The following is a 22586-nucleotide window of genomic DNA, read 5'->3' as shown; positions in this document are numbered from 1 at the left end:
ACAAGTTGCACTCCTCAGTTCAGACAGACTTAGACTGATTACAGATGGCTTGGCAATCTGTATGAGAGTGACTGCAGTCGATCTGAGTCAGTTCTTCGTACAGTCAGATAATTTTGTGACATAATGCTCCTCCCACCCCTAAATGGACCCCTCCCCCAAAATAAATAAATAAATAAAAAAATTTAAGATTGCTTCACCATCTTTGTCCCGTCTCCTGCCTTAACCAACGTCTGGTAAATGTAGTATGCATTTTTTTTCCCACCCTCGGTCTTACAGCTACAGAATAATGCAACATGTTCACAGAAATATGTGAATTTGTAACACCTAAAACAAAGATCAGCACATTTAACAAGTCTCTTATTAAATGTGAAGACACAACATCACCGCTAACTTTTTCACTACAGGTGAAACTAATAGTCATAGTACCCCGCTCCCAAAAAACAACTACAAAAATGCTAAAAAGGATTGATGTGATGTGATTGTTGTAAAATGAATAGATTAACAGACAAAATGTAACACACCAAAAAGTATTTTCCATTGTTATTTTCCACTCCAAGCCAGGCAAAATGGTCTAAAGTTTTGACCATTGTAGACATTCAATGTAAAATAGCTGAGGTTTGAGAGTAAAAGGTTAAAGAAGCCGGCTTACTGAGAAACAACAAAAAAGGGGAGTAATTATAATGTGTCCATATGCGTAGGTGTCTCCCAGTGCTGTAACTGGGTTAAACTGATATTTGGGTTTGCATAATGAGTCCCCATCCACCTGAGACCAAGAGAAAGAGACCGACTGCAGGCTAACTTCCAAAAGCTCCTTAGTAAGGTGAATATAATGAGGTGGAATTAATGTGGAGGAAAGGAATATGATTAAAAGAGAAAGAGAGGGGTGGAGAAGTAAAGAGACAGAGGAGAGAGTAAGGAAAGTGTATACTGTATAGAGAGATGCAGCGAGGAAAAAAAACAATTGAAAGATGAAAAATGCAGAGGAGGAACAAAGGGAGTGAAAATATTAATGATTAATGAACAGAAAAAGGCGGGTGACAGAAATAGTGTAAAAAAATGAAAAACACAAAGTTTGGAGGAAGGAAGGGGAAAAAAAAGAGGGCACGAGAAAGTCAAATCAAACAGCCTGAAAACACTAGTGACACGTCTGGGAATATACGTACACAGGGATGAACTTGGAGTTGAGAGAAAATTAACATGACAGCTGCACACATGAGAGTGAAGCAAGGAAGAAGAACAGCGTAAGGAGTGATATTTGATATTTATTTGGATCTAGCAGTTAGCAGCAGTGCATGCAACAGAAGCTCTTCAGCTCTAAAAGTATTGATGTAACATGTAAGGCCAGCTGAACGGGAGGCGATTAAGAGAGATTATTTATATTATGGGTAAAGGGGTGAGGATACAAAAGACTGGCTGGCAAGTTAGCAGAAAAAGAACCATTAAAGAGAAAACCAGAAGAAAGACAAAAGTTGCCTATCCACGTTTTGAGATTAGTCACCTTCCTTCAAATCTGCTTCAATATTTCTTCAGATTTTTTCTGTACATGTAGAAAAAACTATTCTCTTAATTTTTTTCATAAAACTCAAATATTTCTTTAAGATTAGGAAGAACTTTTGTAATGTAAAGCAAACACCAGCGACAGAAACAGTAAATTATAATCAGGCAGCATCCTCTAAGGCTGAGACGTGAAGCTGAGAGTGAAATGCAAAAAAAATCAAATTCAATAAGTTTCTATTTGAGGCTGGTTCCACATACGGGTCAATGCCAGTAGACCCAATGATGAAACGTCTGGAAGGGCACCTTTCTCTCTTTATAGAAAAAAAATGTGCTCAAAGCCTGACAATAAGAAAACAAAGTTTAAAGCATTTTTTTATGAAAAATCTACTGATGTGTTTTTTTTTCTTTCTTATAACTCATTTGTTAAAGGATCAAAATTATGAAATGTGTTTTCAGTTTTCTTGTTTCCTGTTTTTTCATTAGCCAAACTTCAGTGTAGCGAATTTCAGCTTTACTCCCTCGTCTAAGTATGGCCAAAATGATAAACCCGAGTCCACAAATTAAATGGTGCGCTTTTATATCCAGTTTATGGTTACAACACAAAACTAACTGGAAAAGTGAAACTGATGGAGAAAACTCATCCATCCGCCCATTCATTCATTATCTTAACCACTTAGTCCTCTGTCACACAGGCCTACAGACTGATTGGTTACCCCCTCAGGGATTCCTTGACTAGTTTGCAAGTGGTTGTTAAAGGTTGCAGGCGATTGCTGCAACCTGTAGCACCAGTTGAAATTGGTCACAAAGAGAGTGGTGCCTCAAAAACCTCCATGTGATCACTTTGGTTGCTAGCAGATTCCCATAGGTAGGTGTAGTATGTATGAAAAGTGCCATCTTGTCAAACATTCACCTTTAACTCTTTCAGCTGTAGTGAAACTTGGAAAAAGTGCAACACAGAGAATGGAAAACATTCGCCTTCACCAAGTAAAAGTTGCGCGAACGACATTAGTTTCACTTAAGACAAACATTCTCTGAATGATGGAGATTTTGCGAATTTCACAGAGACAATCACAGCAATCACTCACCTACAGGTCAGAGAATTACCATTTTTCCCCTTTGACTGGTGGTTGCCATATGGTTGTTGAATTTCTAGGTCTATGAGACTGGGGCTTCATGCAGTTTGGGTTTGGGGGAGACCCTGCAACAGATTGCCAGCTTGTCACAGGCCTAAATTAGAGAGATGGACATCAATCAGCCAGTTTTAAATCACATGGAGAGGACACAAGCAGCCAAAAGGGGTTTCATTCAGTCTCAACACAGAAAGACCCCAACAGACCAGCAGATTCAAACCCAGGACTTTCTTGTTATAACACAGCACTAACAGTGCTGTTCTGTATAGGATGTGATTAGGTTGCCATTCCACTCTTTAAAAACAGACAAGCAAAATGGGTCACAGTTGTCACATATCAGACTGATTTTGCTTTGTAAGGAAAAGCAGCAGGCTTGAAATGAGATTCATGAGATTGGTAGTATGTCGTGCTTTTTAGCCGAATATGCCTGATTGCTAGGTCAGACTACCTCAGCACATAAGAAGAAATAAATAAATAAACATAGCAGCTTACACCCTCCCACGTCTGTGGAAAAAAAATTCAGGAAAGAGCATCAGGTATAACACTCCAAAGTCTTCTGCATAGACTGCTACCACAGCAGCTACCTTTAGAAGGCAGAAATAGGTGATGAAAAGTTATCCAAGAAAGAAAAAGTGATGAAAATGCTCATGATGCTTGAGGGAGTGAAAGAGGAGTCAGTTTGACTATGTGGAGGATATAGTGAGACAGCCTCAGGCCTTGACAGCATGGTAGAGGAAGCAGAGAGGCACTGCTATCCCTGTAGCATCCTGCACCAGCCCGCAAGCTAATGCTAACACCTTGACTTATTAACTTGGAGCATGCACTCAGACTTGGCACACACACACAGATGCCTTCACACTGAGACTCAACCACACACACACACACACACACACACACACAGCGTTTCCACAAACTTAATATGCGTGCACTTATTTACTGTACACACATGCGCTTTCATTATCATTACATTTCATCAGCACAATGAGCATTAAAAATTGAGACTGTTATAGAATGAATGCTGCTTAGAGACAAATCAAAGTTTAATAACGGCAGAGGGAGAAAGAAGTAGATGCGCACTCTGAATAATTCCCTTTCATGTGTGTGTTTGTGTGTTTTGCCCTGGTGCTGAAGTTAGCTTAATGGGTCTCGGGTAACTGACAGCGCATCTGACCTGCAAAAGGCCTCCTAGAAGAAACACACCGCCTCTCTGTCAATCACACACACACTGAAACAAGGTTCTGCATGACGAAGCAAGGAGATATCTGCCTTCTAGTCTCCTCACTGTCTGTGCGTGTGCGTGTGTTTGTGAGAAAGCATACAGCAAGTATGACTATGTGCGTGTTGCTGCCAGCTGCTTCAGACTAATTGGCCGTTGTGAAAAATGAGATCTAATATGAAAAATTGCAGCCATGTTGATTTATGTCCATTTGAGTTCTCGGACTGCTGAGAAGACCACAAGATCATATGCAGAAAACACAATTGGAGAACGAGAACTCTTGTAACTGCTTTTACTGCAGTAGAGAGTAATTCATCAGTGTTTTTGCCTTTTGTCAAGGTGTTACAGACTGTAAACAAGTGCCAAATAAATATTTCTTTAAATGGAGTTTGGCGGTGGAAGTGCATTGTTGGTTTGGGCGTGGTGTGCAGCTGCAGTGTATTAAACGCCGTGCCTCTGGGAAAAGTGGTGGAGATATATGAGCTTCGAGTTGTAGTTTCCTGTGCTCTAACCTGGAAGAACAGGCCAGTAGATGCCAGATCCTCAGGGTGCTGAATCAGGGTAAAGTTGTACTCTGTGACAAATGACTCCTCAACTGGAAGTGTCATTTATTGATCAGATGTGATATCAAAATAAAAAACATACAGGTAGACCACTGTTATATGACTATATGAATGGTGCACTGCAAGTACTGTGTAGTGTGTACTTCTTTAATCAAAAATATCTCTGAAATGATTGCAGCTCAGGGGTATAAAGTGTGTAATAACGTCATGACACTGAGTAATGTCTGCAGGGGATACAATGTCACAAGTAAAAGCACTTTAAAATAGCTTTACTACATTAACTCTGTCTCCAAATCTCCAAATCAGCAGCAACCTCTGCAGCAAAGTATTTGCTTCAGCAGCAGAGCCAGAACATTTTTATGAAGTTGATCGGGCTGAGACCATTACTTGCATGGTGCATAAAGATAACACAGGACGTGATCCTTCAGGTCTTAGGCCTACAGCAAATCACTATAGGCACTTTGATAACTTATAACTAGTGCTGTAAGCGTTAATCTTGTTAAAATGACGTTAACGCCATAACCGAAAAATCTCTGTTAGCGAGTTAGCACGGATCGCCCTGTGCGTGGGGCTGCACAGCGTCAACACGTTAGCTCGTTAACGCATTAATGCATCAAAAGAAAGAGCAGGAAGTTCGATTTGTAACACTTTCAGATGATGTGAAAACACTGATGGCTGGAATATTTTGTCATTAGTGTTAATTAGTCAATGAAGCTCTCAAGAAAGTCAAGTCAAATAGTTGATGTCACTGTTAAAATGTGTGTTTGTGGGAACAATAGCATGGTGAAAGGGTTCTGCAGAACGCTCTGATAGAAAAGGACAAATTAATGACTTTAACAACTGTTCATTGATTTTTGTGGGGTAGCTAGAGGGTTGGCCATACGTCAGTGTGTGGTGTTCATGGCCTCCTCTTGATGCTTTCTTTTACCCAGCAAATATTTCTACACTGAAAAACTATCAGGTGGAGATCTTCTCTAGATGTCTAATCATGGTTAAGAAATACATACTCAAATGAAAGTTTGAGTAAGATGGTGGAGGTCGTGGTGATGCCAGTTGGAGGTCAGACATACAGAAGGAGGTTCATTCCTTCTGTATGTCTGAATTAGAGTAGAGAGAGTCTGTTTTGTTTTTAATCAATAAAGAGACAAAGAGTAGAATACAACAAAATTAAAAAGTTTCTTGAAAAGAGACAAACTCATTAGCAGTGAATCAAACTCTCACACACAGCTTCATGCTTTTGGATCCACAACTGAAATGACTGAATTAATTGACTTGTCGTTTGATTGATCCCGAGTTTATGATGGTAACATCATGACCAGAGTAAGGATAACTGTAAGAGTCTGATTCATTCAGTTCACCATGCAGCGAATGAAACAGAACTTAAATGTATAAAACGGCAGCTTAACTGTGTTGTAATACTCATCTGTGTATTACAAAAAAAACCCAAAAAGATAAATGCAATTTCTTCCTTGTTATGAACTGATCTATATCTCTCACGTTCAAAGACACAGTATCACGTGATCTCTATGGAAACGTCGCTGACATCTGCCTGGCTCCGGTTCAGTTTTTGGCATTGTTCCACGACCAGTTTGTATCAGAGAGACGACACTGGGGTTTCAGTCGTGTTTGCTTGTCAACCTCTTGACGCTATGCAGCAGGGCACAGTGGGTTGCCTTTGCACAGAAGGTTCCTGCTAAAACATGTAACTAAAACAGCACAAACCGAACTAAAAGTTCAGTGCATATTTGAACGAGTGCTTTCTTTCTTTCATCGTGAGCCGCCGTTGTCACATAGTTACTGAACTCGGCGCTCAGTGTGAGCATTTTGTTTGGGAAATTTCGACACGCACAATCTTTCCACTGTCAGAGAAGACAGTTGGATACACAGAGGATGAATGGACGGTTCAGTGAACAGATGACTCATTGGTCTTTCCTGATTGTAGTCATGTGGAGAAGTCAAGCTGATGTTGTGTTACAGGAAAGTCAGACGCGAAGCTGTGAGTCACGCTGAATGTGTGTAGCGCTCGAGAAGCACAACTTTTCAAACCAACTCCTGCACCCTGACTGCGAAAGATGAAAAACACATGCACGCCATTCTTTGTTCTTCAGGCTCGAGCCTCTTTCTCGCTCTCGTGTTGTGTCGAGAAGGCCAGTGTCATTATACGCGTCTGAAAACAGCCAAGGCCGTTGTCGTCTCCCTTTTTTCTGTTGCCATGGTGAAACTGTAAAGATGTATAGTGCTGATAGAAGAGTGTACGTGTGTGTGTACCTATGTGTGAATGTGTGTGTGTGTGTTCAAGAAAAGCAACAGATGTAGAGAACAATAAAATTAAAGGTGGAGAAGACAGAAAATAGGCACAATGTTTTTGTGCATTTGTTGTTAGAAGAAATTGTGAGATGAATAATTGGAAACTGAACAATGGCTCCAATTAGCTTCATTGTGTGAAGTTTTGGAGATGAAGCTGGGTTAGTGTCTGTTTTTTTTAAAAATTATATAGCATGTTTGGGTTTGATTATGTACAGAGAGCAGAAAAAGTTAGAAGGCCATGCAATTACTGAAAAAGGATTCATTTGAATGCTGGTGTAAGTGAATACTGAGTACTAGCAGAAGCCAAGGCCACAGGCTTGAAAGCAAAGCGCCTTCTGTATTTTCTTTAGACGGACAAGTGAAAGCAGACCTTGCACATGTTTGTCTGCTTCGCTGAGAGGAATGCAGACCTCAACAAGCTGCACGCACACATCAGCCAGTCACACTTCGATCTGCAGAGACGTCCTTCTGTTCTGTGCCAGTAAATTAAAAAGAGGGCCTGAAAGCCAAGCTGGCTTAAGACACGAGGTGAAAGCAGAGATTTGTTGATCGGTCTGGAGCTCTGGATAAAATATGATGAAAACAAGTTGTCTGTGTTTGTGTTGTACAAGCAATCAATCATGACTGATTGGTGAGGACAAATTGTTTGACTCTCTAATGCTGTCAGGTAAGAATTTAGATTTTCTAAAACCTTGGTTTATGACAACCTCGGCTTCACGTTGTGTTTATTAGTAATTAACATGCCTAATGTAGCAAAGACCTTTAATTCCCACGGCAGCCATAAACAAATGCACGATAGGTCCACATACAATAAAGGCATGAGTCTGTGCTACCTGATTAGATAGAAATCCAGGCATTTACATGTTATTTCTGTCTATTTGATAACCACAACCTTGCTAAACAAAAATATATGTTAAGTAAATGAAACCTCAAATAATAAAATATTGGCAGATTTTTCTGTGGCTCCACAGTTGCAGATGAGAATCCCCTGAGAAGGAAAAACCCAGCTGTATCAGTTGGATTCATTATTAATTATTACAGGCAAATCTTAGTTTTATTTTTATTATTCATTTGAGTCTGTGGAATGTTTTATTTTAAATTCATTGCTTTTATTTCTGGCTTCACGTGAGTGTAGATTTTTTTGTCATTGAGTAGTCCTGTAATATTTAAGTCCCCCTATTAAAAAAAAGGCTCCCTAATGACTAAATAGCACAATTATGCTCTTTTTAATTTAAAAGGAGGTCTAGGTGAGAGGCCTTCACTATTTGTGCTCAATACACTGCAAAATATGCATAAAGCGCTCAGCTTTAGTCATTAGATTAAAGAGGGGTTTTTATGTGCTGGCCTGTATTACCATATAAGAGGCGGGTGTGTTTGTGTGGAGTGTCTCGGGATTGCATTGAAGTGTATGACGGCTTCGTTCCTCATGCTGCACACAAGTATACCTTGGGAGTGTGCGCGTGTGTTGTTGAAGTGGCTTGTTCAGCTGTGTTGAAGTGTACTGTCTTTGCTTTTTATGTAGCACATTTCTGTGCTGTTATGAAAAAACGACATTTACACTTTCTTTTCCAGTGACATTATATTGCTTTCAGTTTTTCTGCACGTGACTTGTTGTCCATAAGTGGCACAGATGTTCCTGTACGCTATCTCAGCTGCTTGGTTGTGCCTCAGTGCGCACGCAAGGTCCACATACAGTAAATATCCTGCCTCTATGCGTCTGGTGCTTAGGGCCTGTTCTTGTGCTGCCGTGATCAGAGCCTCTGTGCTGTCCTTTTAGCAGTTCTTTTCTGGCCACTGGTAAGATTTCTTGATGTCAGCCACTTCCTCTATTTGTCAGTGGTTCATCCCATTCAGGGCCTTGGTCGTGTAGATTGCTCCTCTTTCTGTTCCTCACCGTCTGTCTTCAGCTGCCTGAGGCGTTCTTGGAGCAGCTCTTCTTGGGCGCCTGATATATTCACAGATGCTCCATGTTTCATTCTGGATTGTGCCTCTGACACTCACTAATCCTTGCCCTCGCCATTTGCAGTGCTCATAGAGCCTCAGGGTGCTGGACTTCCGGTTGTGAGGAGTTTTTGTTTCTTCACATCAGTGGCATCTCTCTCCTCCTGTGACCAGCTTGGTACGACAGTGGGGTATGTGCTGAGCAGTAGAGAGGATGTATTGATGGCTTGGATCTTATTCCTACCATTCAGCTGGCTTTTTAAAACCGTCTTATCTTCTGTAAGTACTTGTGGCTGACCTTTGTGCATCTTTATCATGGTTTCCCTTGGATTGTGGGATACCCAGGTACTTGTAGCTGTCCCATATATCTGCTATTCCTCCTTCTGGTGGCTCCACCCCTTCAGTCCAGGTTATCTTCTCTCTCTTTTTTACCATTTGGCCAATATACCCACTTATCCAGGCTAAATGGCATCCTGATGTCCTCGCTATCGATCCTGATGAGGAGGATTGGTGAGTGTGAGGTGACTGATGGTCACTCCAGTCCTGAATTTATATCTGTATCCAGTCTTAGTGATGAGCAGGCTTACAGGACTGACGCCTGTGCAGAACAGCAGTGTGAACAGTGATATATTTTGCATTTGATGGTGACACGTGTGGTTATTACCAGGTACTTTGGTGAGTTTGGATGTTGGCTTTCTGCTCATCCATAGTTCTCACATGTGTGGCATATACCCTCTCATTGGGTCGGCATATGTGATACATAATAGCATCTCTGCATCAGTTCTATATTATCAGCCGTTGTCCATGGATGCTTTGTTCCAGTAGCCTACTTCCCATCAACATGTCTTGGTTCCTCCACACCTGACGTGCATATATATTGCCGTATAGCAAGTGGAATGTTTTCTTGATGCTACTCTTGTACTTGTTTTGAACTCAGAAAAAAAAAAAGAAAAAAGGAAGAAGCGCTGTGTTAGTGTTTCAGCGGCTGACAGTGTAGCAATGCACCGTTGCGGCATGTTTTCCAGTGGCTCACCCAGCCGAAGTGCGTCAGGAGAATGACATTTGTGATAATCGCTGTTTGATGTTTGAGATGTTTACTTGCGAGTTGACAGGTTATTATGTGTGGTACACAGATGGAAGGCGCAGCGCCATACTGCATATTCAGATCTCAGTGTTTGCTGTGTTCTGCTTTTATTTCATCAAATTACTTGGAAGGGAAGTTCTTTACACACTAAGGTTGTCTTTTTTTTTCTGTAGATGATTGTTTCCAAAATAAATCCGTTTTTTAACGTTAATAAAACTTGGACATACTCAGTGTTAATATTTAGGTAGCAGTAGGATGAATGGATATTTGCTTAGACCCACTTAAATATGCATAACAAGTCTCCTGATATTTTTTCTTATAAGTTATTATAGCAAATAAAATTGAGGGTTAATCAGCCTATGACTTCCTCCCTGTGTCCATAGAGTTTAAAGGATGTGCCACTTGCTCAGGTGGAAGATACATGTCCAGTGAATTTAATCAAAAATATTATTTAATCTAACCTGCAAAACAAAACAAAAAACATTTAAGAACCAAGTTTTCTTACTGTGCTGAAGGTTTTTGACATCTCTCTTTGTGTCTCTCAGGTTATTATGGGAAAAGCTGCACTGACGCCTGTCATCTGAATCCATGTGAGAATGAGGCTCACTGCCACAGGAAGCCCAGCTCTTCCCATGGATACATTTGTGACTGCGGAGACAACCACTACGGGCAATACTGCCAGCACAGGTACACAGGCAAACGCCCACGCAACTGATGTAACATTTGAACTTCGGGTTACCTGCGAGGTGCCAACACAGACTACAACTCTTTGTAGTCTCTAGCCCACTTAAGCTCTGTTCAGTTATGTGCGTGTCTTGGTAGCTTTAGTTCAGCCTTGTTGCCCCACATCTCCAGCGTTCCATGTAATCCACTGTGGGATGAGCGGAGTCTCAAGTCAAAACACACACACACTCAGAGGTTATCTGTGGTTATGTTAAACTGTGTGAAGTAAGCGTAACCCTGACCTGACCCCGTGCCTCTTTCCTGCCTGTGAAATCCACACAGCTTAAGATTTATCTCATGAGCTGCTCATTGTGTGAGCTTTTGTCCCAGATGAACATCTTTGATCTGGTGTGTTTTTCACAAGGACACACATTTTCACCTGCAAATGAAATATCGTAAAGTTTTTCCATATATTTGATTGGCAGACAGTGAGAGTTGTATGAAAATTAAATCAGCACTAAGACTGGATTTATAATAATTTTACAAAGATTATGCAACAAGTCATATGCGTGCACACACATATATGGCTCATTAACCATAGGTGGTCATGAGAGTACCTCTTTTTCCTTTTTTTTAAGTTGCCACCATGCACTGAAGGATGATAACATCAGAAATGGATCGACATTTTATATTATGGCTACTTTTATTTGCAGATTTGCTGATTTATATCATTTTAAGGTTCAGGTTTTTATGCCTCATCAGAGTACCTTTAAAGTACTATTTATTTTAGCGAGTGAAATGACATAGTGGGCTTGTTATATTTTATAGAGGACTACTTCTGTCTGTCATCGTCACTTTAGGTGATGATTGACAGCTATTTGCATGAAGGTTTCTGCAAAAGTAAATCTTGCTGCTCTAGGTCTGTTAGTAATGGTTCCCTGCAAAACAATGCATCGATAATGTTAAAAGCATACATGTATTTCCCGGGTCATGAATGAGCCTAGCTTACCAATATCCATATCACAATAATGAGCCAGTTCCTATAGAACAAAAGTTCAGACTAACATCTAAAAATTAAAAGTTTTAGCTGTTTTAAAGCAAACGTGAAAAATAATCTTAAATGACTTGCCAGTTTGAACACATTTCTCATTTAGGAAAGACCCCTACAAGGCATATATTCATCAAAGCACAGCTGGAGCAGCTTCCGCTTAAGGCCCTGTCTTTGTTTCTGTGCACCCTGAGTTATGATCAGACAAAGTATTTTGCATTTAAGCTGCCAAAAATACACAACAGGGAGAGTCAACCCTGATATTCAGTTACAAATCACTCACATCTGAATTTTGCTCTCCGAGACTTTCCACAAGGTGCAATTAAGAGATGCTCACAACAGTCTGCATTAACTGCGAGAAGCACTCATCTCTTCAGTGAACCATTAGACGCTAGACATTAGAGTTTAGGAGGAAAGCACATTAGCTGAGATGTGAGCAAATGAGAAGTGTAGTGAACATAAAAAAAAGTTATTTTTATAGAGTTGAAATTCAGTGTCAGTTTAGTAGTTTGAGAAAACAGGTTTTAAAACGAATCGGTGAGCTTAATAAATGTTTTAAATGGGTGAAGGAGGCTTTCCTGTTTAATATGCGACTGTTCAAAGTGTGGCTGTGCCAGCAATAAGAAACATTTAAAGTTTGTGGCTATGTAGGAAGTCTAATGCACCTTGTAAACCTTATTGTCAAAAGTTAATCGATATATTGTGTATAATCATATCTTGTTTCTGTGTCTCAGCAAAAGTGCAAGTTCTTTGTTTGTACATCTACCTCCACATGCCAGTATTAATATTTCCTCCCAGTTCGATCCATACCTTTGCTTCCTTCATTTCATACTTGTTTCTTTCATCTCTTTGTTCCCACCAGTTATTTGGAAATCAGAGGGAATGTTGAATCCTTTGAAGAGCGATTAAAAGTTTTTGACAGGCTGTGTTGCTCAGTTGGTGTTTTTCTCTTTTATCTGATCTATCTTGTGTTAATGACTCTGTGTCTCTGTGTGCGTGTAGGATTGATCATCAGTGTCCCAGGGGTTGGTGGGGATCTCCAACCTGTGGACCGTGCCACTGTGACACCAATAAAGGCTTCGATCCTGACTGTAATAAGACCAGCGGACAGTGTCAGTGCAAGGTAACCAGGAGAAACACACAAAGTACATACAACGATGTTGTGAAAGGTAGTAGAAATACTTTTTTTCCCTCTGGGTGTGTCGGTTTCCTCTGGATATTCCTCCCATAGTCCCTAAGCTGGATAAGGTGTTAAGAAATTAGATGAATGGATGGGTAGTTGTTGTATTACTTAAATCCTGGAGCTGCTCAAAAAGTCATTACAACACATTTTGCTATGGAACCAAATATTTAAAATTGTCATGTTTAAAATTTATGCTGTTTAGATTAAAAACACCTAATTAGTAAATTGATCATCTGCAGACCACCCAGTAAACGCCTCTCAGGTTGATAGGCTATCCAGATGTGTATATATAACAGCAACCACGATATGTTGATCATCCATAGATATTGAAATTTCCGATCCGTAAATACACGCGTATTGATATACTCCTCTGTAGCTGCTATATTGAATCCTGTTTTATCTAGGCTTTAATCCTGAAGATAATCTTTAATCTGTGTCATTTCCCCTAAATCCACACCTCGTGACTACATGAAGCACACATGATCACAGATCGGGGTCCAAGGGTTAAATTGGGAGGTTTTACTGAACAATCTCTATATTGAATTCCAGCTGGCAAGTAGTGTGTAGGTGGCATAAACAATGAGTGTGTCGGAAATGTGGTGCCTATAGCCGATCACCATGTTGATTTGACCCTGGACAAAGTAGTTATCAACAATTTAGATTCAATTTGAAGTTACTTTATTCTTCTCATTGTTGTGCTAACACAACAATGCTCTCATTTAGCCTACGTGCCAATCATGTCGAGGCAAGTATTGCAGTCAATATCTTAAAGTAAGGTTTAAAATGAGATCTTAACAGATTTATCTTTCTATACATTAACAGTTACTTTGGGAAGTCCTTCAGAATTACATTACATACACTGGTGATGCTGCACCATCATCCTCTAACCTGGTATTATTCTTGTCCTTACTGCAGAGTTAGGTCCCGTTCACATAGACCTAGACACTGGCTGGCAACCTGCCTGGCAACCACCAGTTGCTAGGGGAAAATGTATAATTCCCAACCAGATGCAAGTGGTTGTTGCAGGTATCTGGCAGATGCATTGAAAACAACTACTAAAATTGCAGTGACACAGGCCTGGAGACTGGTGAGTGACCCAATCATAGTCTGTTGGGAAGATGTCTGCAACTTGTCTGCAACTACTTGCTAAGCTGTGAAGAGTGCTACGCAAACAGAAAGTGGGGAATGTTATGTCTTTTGAAATGTGTTGGTTTCAGAGGTAAAGAGCCAGCTTTTGTTTTAAAGGTGAACATTCTTACTTCCAAGTTCCACTACCACTTGATGGTACACGGACAATTCAGCGTCTTCCAGACTTGGAAGACAACAGACAACTTTGGCAATCTGCTAGCGATCAAAGCAATCACAAGAAAGTTTTGGTGCTGTAACAACCTGCAAACACTTGCCACAAATTGTTTCTAGAGACCAGGCGGGTTGTCATCTCTAGTGGTGTGTGAGGCAAAGGCATCAATATCCTCTGTATTCTCAAGCTGTGCAAACTAAATCATCAACTGTAATGCATTGATTGATGCTCTTCAACTCTCTCTTATACATGGCTCCCCATCTGATTCGCTGTATAAATCTCACAGTCATGCACGCTGATGTAATTGTAACACGCTGATAGTTTGTATGGTTGAGACTCATGTGTCCGTCCATGTGTATATTCAGGAGTTCCACTTCCGTCCGCGAAACTCGGACACCTGCCTGCCGTGCGACTGCTACCCAGTGGGGTCCTTCTCGCGGGCATGCGACCCAGAGTCAGGACAGTGTCAGTGCAGGCCTGGCGTAATTGGTCGTCAGTGCAACTCGTGTGACAACCCTTTTGCTGAGGTCACAAACTCAGGCTGTGAAGGTGAGAAAAAGAAGCAGGTCAACTGAGTTTGTGTTTGTTTATTTTTAGCTTATTTTCTTTAAAAGAAATAAGAAAGAAAAAGAAGCAAGCACCAGCGGGGGCTCTGAACTGTGTGTGTGTGTTTATTGTCATATTTTTGCATCTCACTGTTGCCTGTTGAGATTACTCCTGTTTACACAACAGGGGGCTACATCATTCATTCATTCATCTGCTGATGTGAAGCTCCGTATCATATCTGAGGCGTCACCGCTTGCGGGTGAAAAAAATCAAATAAATAAATAAAAAAACTTCAGTAATTCTAAAAACTGCCTGAAGGCAATATTAGTGTGAGGGAGTGAATCACTCGTAGAAAACGATTTGCTTTATGTTAAAAGTGTGTCACTGTCACAGCTCCATTGATAAAAACAAAGTAAATGAAAAAATCAGCTGCTTTTGTTCCAAGTTGGATTTAGTATTAAACCTTCTCTGCGAAGTCGTAGTTCCCAAAACTTGTCAAAACAATTTCATCATCCGTGTATCTTTTGTGGGACTGTCAGTAGACTGGTGGCAAACTCCAGATGACTTTAAACAAGGTGTATATTTTTTAGGATGGGTTCAAAAGCCTTCAGACTAAATCATCTGTAGAGACAAAGACATGTGAATGACAATAATGAGCCACTTCTGAGCTTTTACCCTATTTACCTTCTATTGTGTAATCACAGGATTCCTGTTTCTCCGCTGTTCCGTCTTTTTAAAAATGGTCATGTTTGTCAAGTCTCTGCCTGAGCCCAGAGACACAAAGAAACTGTTAATTATAGTCATCGTCTATTTAACAGCTTCCAGTTGATTCTCTCTCCCTTTTTCCCCTGTTCTGTGCAGCTTTGTCAGTTCCAGCGTCTCCACTTGTAATTACTTCTTTTAGTGAGACGCTGCTGTTTTATTCTCTCACAATCATTTTCATTTTTTTCTCCGCAAGTCAAAAGAAAAACTTAAAAAAAAATGTATTTACATTGTGAGTCATATTTTGTCATGATTTTAAATGGAAAAGGTTGTTGAGCTGATAAGGATTTTAATTGGTGTTCTCTCTCCCGCAGTCATTTATGATGGTTGTCCAAAGACCATTACTCAGGGGATCTGGTGGCCGCGTACCAAGTTCAACCTGCCTGCCGCGGTGCCCTGCCCCAAAGGCTCTGTCGGTCCGTATACATTAACACAAATGCATTCAAACACATTGATTTTTCATGCCAAATCATTGTGAGGAGACATTTTAAAAAAATTCATGTTTCTCCTCTTTGCAGGTGCTGCCATTAGACACTGTGATGCCGAGAGAGGCTGGTTGGAGCCGGACCTTTGCAACTGCACTTCACCTCCGTTTGTGGAGCTCAGTGCTGCTGTACGTAGACCACTAATGACAGTAATACAATAACTAATTCACTTTTTAACTCCATTAAAAGTTTGTTCTGAACATCTAAAATCTAAATTTCTCCTGCAGGAATATTTCAATTAAGTTTTTAATTTAATTTAATTTATTTTTAAACAGTAACAGGAACCAATATTTTTAATATGCAGCTAGAACGCTTTCTCAGAGATTTCCAGTTTAATTCCTGTCTTGAAGGAATTCTTCAGTCTGAAAATTATTCAAGGACAGATTTGCCTGTTGGACAGACAGCTGAAATGCTCACGCATGCAAATATGTCATCTGGCATTAAATCTCTTCATTCATTCAATAAATATTTTTCCCGCGTCTGGATGTTTGTGTAGCTCGATTCCCTGGAGCGCAACGAGACAGAGCTGAACACCATCATGGAGAAGAAGCTTGCCCACCAGCTCCGTGATGTAACCGAGGCTACCACCCGGCTCTATGGCAATGACCTGCAGATAGCTGAGCGGCTGCTGTCACGCCTACTTACATTTGAGACCCAGCAGAGTGGCTTCGGACTCACCGCCACCCAGGACGCGTACTTCAACGAGGTAAAAATGACATATTTTTGAAAATTCCTTTATACGCTCCTGTTAGAGTCTTTACAAAGACACACTCTGCTTGAGTCTGTGTATTTTAGACTGATGTACTTGGGGAGGAGAGATGCGATGAGGATGCAGGTGTTGTGAAAAAAGGAAGACATTTTGCATTAACAAGGGCTGTTTACTGGTTCTTGATGATTCATCCTTTCTGATCTAAATCTAAGTGACGTCATGGAAAAAGTGTGGAAAGCAGCATTCACACAGACGATACAAACAATACAACGAACACCATCATGAGCAGTTCAAGGACAACTTTTAGGTATATTGATAAAATGCTGCATTTAGTGAGCAAAAGCAGGACTGTTTAAAATACAGATGAAGTGCAAGCTGTGAAAGGTTGTTGGAAGAATCCAGGTGTAAAAGTAAGGGGTGTTTTCATGTGTGAAAATCAAGTTTTTCTAAATCTCATTTTATTGGCAGCTTTTATCAGTATGTCAATAGATTTAAGTGTAACTTAACAAGCGGATCACTAAGGAAAGCGTCCAACTAACTACTCTAAATGACCTCGTGAATATGATGCGAAATTATTAATAATATCTGCTCTCTTGGTGCAAAATTAAATATTACAATAAAACATTAAGTTGCGAGTTAAAATCTTTGTGTTACTATACTCCTGCCGCTAGCAACTACAAATCTGCACAGAATCTCCCAGAGGACATAAAATAGCTGCTGTTATTTAAAACTCTAGCTATGATTGATACACTCTACTATTATGGGGTACAGACCCAGTGACTAGATATTGCAACGAGATGTCTTTTCTCAGAAATTTGGAAGTAATGTTGCTATGGTGATGCGGTGACAGTAACTCATGAAGTATTGCAGCGCGTCATCTCCGCATATTAACTGACAGGCTCTCGTTTTACCTGATGCCGACGCCTTCAGCTGAGGATGCACCAGCTGACAGGCGATAATTTAAAAATTGTTGGCATTCTGACATAAAGGCGGTAACCAGACATCTCTGTTTTATTTTGCCAGAAATATTTAAGCTTATATATCAAACTCAGCTGACAAGGAATGAGCTGCTCCCATACATCACGAGTAAGTGGCTGAAGAATCCAGGAATGCAGGACCCCTCCTGCTAGCTTCAGCCTTCCAAACTGCTCGCTGACATGAAACTGACAGCTCACTCGCTTATAATACTTTACTGCGGTAGTTACACTTATTGTAATTCATGAGGTGAATTTAAATTGTAATTCCCGCTGGAACATTTTCTCTCCACGTCACTCAAACGGTTGTAAGAGTCGTAAAGTATAATGTGGGATTTCTGCTAGAAACAAGCGATTTTTCTCATGGTTATTAATTGAAACCTCACGACATTTTTCCCTGTTATGTCTTTAACTGATTAGTTGGCTCCTGCTTTTTAATGTTTCAGCCAGGGTGTGATTTATTCACTTTAATTAGGGACCTTAGTGGGCAATAAAAAGATGTATTTCTCTCCAGTACAGTATCCACAGCAGACAGCAGGATGCGATTCATAATTCATGCTAACAGGGAGGATTTTAAGCCACCCGATGGTAACCGTGAGCAGTAGAAAGTGAGTGGTTGTATTTTATTCTCCCGTAGTCTGAGCACAAAATGTCATTTGTGCCTATTTAGATGTTAAAGTTCCGTAATGCAATCCCCCCCAGTGTTTTCCCACTGACATTTGCTTTGTTACTCCACTGATTCTGCATAACGCGCTTGAACTAGTCCAAGTTTAAGGTTCTGGTTTTTTTGTTACATCTGAGCCACAAATCTGGTGGCTAGGAGACAGAAAGTGCACGGCAACACAAAGGAGTAAGACTTCATCCTCCCTTCACTTTTCTTTTTATAAAGTCGTCTTAAACCTGTGTATATGAATTTGTTGTGGCACTCAAAAGGTATCTTAGCAAACACAGTCCACACACACACACACACACACACACACACACACACACACACACACACACACACACACACACACACACACACACACACACACACACAGACAGTTGCTATGGCAACTCAGCAGCAGTATTAATGATGTCCTAGAGTGAGAGAAAACAAAAACCTTTTCCTGCCTGTCCCTTCATTTAACCTGACAGTAAATCAGAAACACGGCCATTAGGGCTTCGTGATTGGTTAGCTGGTTTGTAGTGTCACAAAGCCGCTATACGGTGTGTTGCCACATTAGCACATTAATGCCCGGCTCACCTGACTCGTAACTTCGGCTTCTGGCTGTAAAACAGTTGTGCTGCCTGCATCTGGAGGTAATGAGGTAGCTTTTGGTTTATTATGGCATCACTAAAGGGAAGCTACAGTCCGACCTCTTTTTCTTCTTCTAAAGAATAGAAAATTTATATCTGATGATACTTGACACATCATTTTAAACAACAGCAGCTATTAGGCCAAGATGAACAGGTAATGCCTAACACGGTTTCTATAGTAACCCAGCGGCGGTAATAGAGCCCCGTGGCTTCAGCAGAGATGAAGGGAAGCGGGGAGGAAAGTAGAGTTTTCACATCAGGTATGTAGCAGTGAACGAAAGAAGATGAAAACCTTTCATGTTCAAGCTGTGATCAAATCCATCTGAATGCTGCTGTACTGATAGGAGACGGCTGGGGCTCACGTTTTGTCAAGTATGTGACAGCACAGCGACAGAATCTTTAAAATGTACTTGTAGTTTCTCTTAAATGAAGCGAAAGAATCGCTGAAGAGCTGAATTGAAAAAGACAATTTTTCAAAATTGCATGTTGCAAAAAAAAAGATAGCCCCTCTTTCTCTCTCCGTCATCCATGCTGCCTTTGTGAATCTCTCTTTCTGGATTCCCGTCATCCTTGGCCTCTATACTGTTTTACTCTCCTTTTCTTTCCCCCCTTCACCCTCTTTCTTTTCAATAAAGTTTATATGGGCTCTCGCCGGGTCTTGAGCTCAAGAGCCGCCAATTTTCCAATTTTCTAGTTTTCTCTAAGTGCAGGTGGAAGTTTAACTGGGCGTGTTTTCTAAGAGAACAGCAAGCATTTTCATTCAGAGGATAATTTATTCGTAGCAGTCAGAATCTCTCACTACATGTGCTGAAACATTTACTGCACAGAGGTCATCTTCAAAAGTAGTTGTAGTCACATACAGGTAATGCTGTACGTGACTCGATAACCTCTAACGGATGATAAGAAGGGAGCACAAAAAACTAGAACAATGCCATTTTTTATGGTACCATCACATTGTTCATTTTGTCCTTTCTCCCACCCCCAACAATCCTTTTCTTCACTTCATTTTTCCATCTCATCGCAACTTTCCACCTCCCTACCTCTGTGCCTTCTGCATGTGACTTCTCATCTCTCTTATTCTCTCTTTTTTCTCCTCTTTTCACTCACTCATGCACAAATTCTCTTCTTGAATCTTTCTTCATCTCCCCCAATAATTCATGCATTCTTTCTATGCTGCACTGCATGTACTTGTACCTTGTTTGCCTGACGGTTGTGTCATATGTTATTTTTTCCTTTCTTTTCTCCCCAGAGCAATATATTACACTGCAGTACTTTATTAGGACTGACTGCAAGGGATCCTCCCTGTCTCTCTCTTTCTCTCTTTTCCACTGATATTTCTCTTTGTTCAGCCCTTCGTGCAAGGCTCTGCAGTCCAGACTAATCTCTAAGAGGCCTCCATCCATAGTCACCAATTCTCCGTAAAAAAGCAATGACATGGGAGCACTGACAGTGGTGAAGCTTGTTCTAATTGGGGTCAGGACTTAGCTTGGATTTTTTATCATAGTTGTGCTCAAAGCAGCCAGACAAACGGCGTGACGATGCAGCGTACTTCTCATCTGCTCAACCAGAACCAGATTCTCGTGTTCTGACCTTTAATTCCTCGTTTTTCTCCCACTGTTAAACTTTATTGTCTGAATTGTCTCCCTGTGTGCCTTCGCCGTCTCTTATTTCCTCTATCTTTTGTCTTTCCTTCACAATTTTGTGTTTTATATCAGTATGCAGTTAAATTTGAAATTGTGTTTCATTATTTATCTTAAAAAAACAACAACATAAAAAAAAAACAGTGCTACCAGCACAGGGACACATTTATAGATTTGATTTATGCTGTTATAAAGACATGCAGGTTTTCACACAGTCAGCTTGGCTAAAACTAAACGTGAACCTGCCTGTTTACTATGTTTAATGTAAAGTCTTCAATACTGTAAAATCTTAAATTAGTTTCCTTTATATAACTTAGGTGTAAGGTGTAGGTGTATCAGTATCACTATAACAGTAATTTTGTAGGAATGGGCTATGAATGGTTTTTAAAAATATAGAGAATATAAATTATTTCTTTACAGGAGATCATACAAACAATGTCTTTCAGATGCAATGTGCACCTCACAAAAAAGGAAAGAAAAATAAGAAAATATTAAAATGTTTGTCATAACCCAACCACATGCCAAAAATACAACAATACAAAATGTGTTTATTCAAATAATTATTCATTAATGAAAATATGTTTGGTGCAAACTGAATGTATACCAATCAAATTCCATTAATGTTTCAATGTTTCACATTGTACTTAAGTAAAAAAAATAAAATAAATAATAATAATAATTTACTTCTAATCTTGGGCATACCCAGGACATGCTGGAGTGATTTCATCCCCTGGCTGGCCTGGGAAAGCCTTGGTGTTCCCCTGGATAAGTGGAAGAAAATGGATGGATGGATGCATTTTGGGCAAAACATTTTTGAGTGCAGTCTCAGCAGGCTTCAAGTAGTATTCCAGTCATATGCAAACCAACATAATCTGTTCCCTGAAAGTCTCAGAACTACTCCGGTATAACAGAAGTCATCAGAGGATTCAGTGTTGTTAGCAGAAAACACCATAGCTGATTGTCCTCTGGCCACAAGTCAACTTTTATTTGAGTCTTTAACCAGTGTTTAAGCAGCTGTCTGCCTCCGTGTAGGACCAAATAACTTAAATATATATATTTTGTCATCATCCACAGTCTCAGACCGATAATATTTAACATTTTTTAACGGTTGTTATTAACTGTGAAGCTCGTGTGGCCACTGTCCTCGAAGACAGTGCAGCAAAGCACCTCCTAAGAAGCCATGATACTTTTGTGGGCTCTTTTTCTGTTTTTATTTCTGCTTTTATTAATTCTTTATCCTTCTGCTGGTGCCAGAACGTCCTGCGAGGCTGCAGTGTGCTGTTGGGTCCGAGCACCTCTGGGCTTTGGCGTACTCTCGCTCAGAGTCAGAACCACATCCCAGGCGGCGGTCCGGGAGCGCTGACGGAGCTACTGGAGCAGTACGCCAAGAATCTGGCTCAGAACATGAAACTCACCTACCTCAACCCGGTGGCGCTGGTTGCTCCCAACATTGGTGAGTTTGGACTGCAGATGCAGACATGCAGACACAATACAATAATTAATCACCGATCACACCCCAAAATTAAACGAGACAGTAATGAAATCTCAATCTTTGCAAATGATATGCTTCAGTTTTCTCACAATACTGTAAATCGCTGCTGTGAAATCAGCGATAATGAGTCATTGTAAAGCATGGGGATGAACAGCACTAATGCGAGTGATGATGATGGCACAGCCAGAATGTTGGCAGCACCACAGAGAGATGGATTTCACACTCCCACTCAGACAGCCGAAGCACCGCAGCACTGGCCAACATACAACATACACAAAAAACACATACACGCTGGCGTTTAACATCACTGGACATGCAAAGCTCCTAAGAGTCAAGGTTATTAAAGTTTCATTTAGTTTCTGCCATCCCTTCACTTGTGCTTTTTGCTCTTATCCACATTTTTCTGTCACTTTCACAGTGTCAAAAAATGCTGTCAGATAATCTGCACCGCTTACAACAAGACGAGGTGTTGAAGTGTCAACAGCAGCAGCAGCTTTGGCAGGGATCAAGCCAGTGACAATGAATTTCACACTCGGTTAATGCTCTTAACTGCACACGCCGATTGAATTCCTTCAAAATACTTTACACCCAAAAACTCATCAAAGTTTCCAGCTGCTGAATTTTGCCTCAGCAGCTTCTTCTTGTGTACCTTTGGTCACACAGTCACTGTAATCTCCTCATGACGTACCTTTGTTGGCTAATATTGACTTACCACTTGAACTTCTATATGTTTGTGAATCTTTTTGT

General features: G+C 40.5%; 1 protein-coding gene across 2 annotated transcripts in view; it reads left to right on the top strand.

Annotated features, from left to right (window-relative positions):
• The window catches only part of celsr3 (cadherin, EGF LAG seven-pass G-type receptor 3), a 124790-nt gene that overhangs the window by 75903 nt on the left and 26301 nt on the right, over nucleotides 1–22586 (top strand). For both annotated transcript variants that reach the window (XM_080898063.1, XM_080898062.1), the window contains 7 exons: nucleotides 10284–10425; nucleotides 12452–12572; nucleotides 14298–14481; nucleotides 15555–15656; nucleotides 15759–15853; nucleotides 16222–16431; nucleotides 21602–21800. In XM_080898063.1, the coding sequence (XP_080754189.1) occupies nucleotides 10284–10425; nucleotides 12452–12572; nucleotides 14298–14481; nucleotides 15555–15656; nucleotides 15759–15853; nucleotides 16222–16431; nucleotides 21602–21800 (1053 nt within the window). The remainder of the gene's footprint in view (nucleotides 1–10283; nucleotides 10426–12451; nucleotides 12573–14297; nucleotides 14482–15554; nucleotides 15657–15758; nucleotides 15854–16221; nucleotides 16432–21601; nucleotides 21801–22586) is intronic.

Source organism: Rhamphochromis sp. 'chilingali' (assembly GCF_963969265.1).
Source record: "Rhamphochromis sp. 'chilingali' genome assembly, chromosome: 12".
In the NCBI taxonomy this organism is placed as follows: Eukaryota; Metazoa; Chordata; class Actinopteri; order Cichliformes; family Cichlidae; genus Rhamphochromis; species Rhamphochromis sp. 'chilingali'.
The sequence above is the reverse complement of the archived record's forward strand: the minus strand, read 5'-3'. Positions and strand labels throughout refer to the sequence as shown.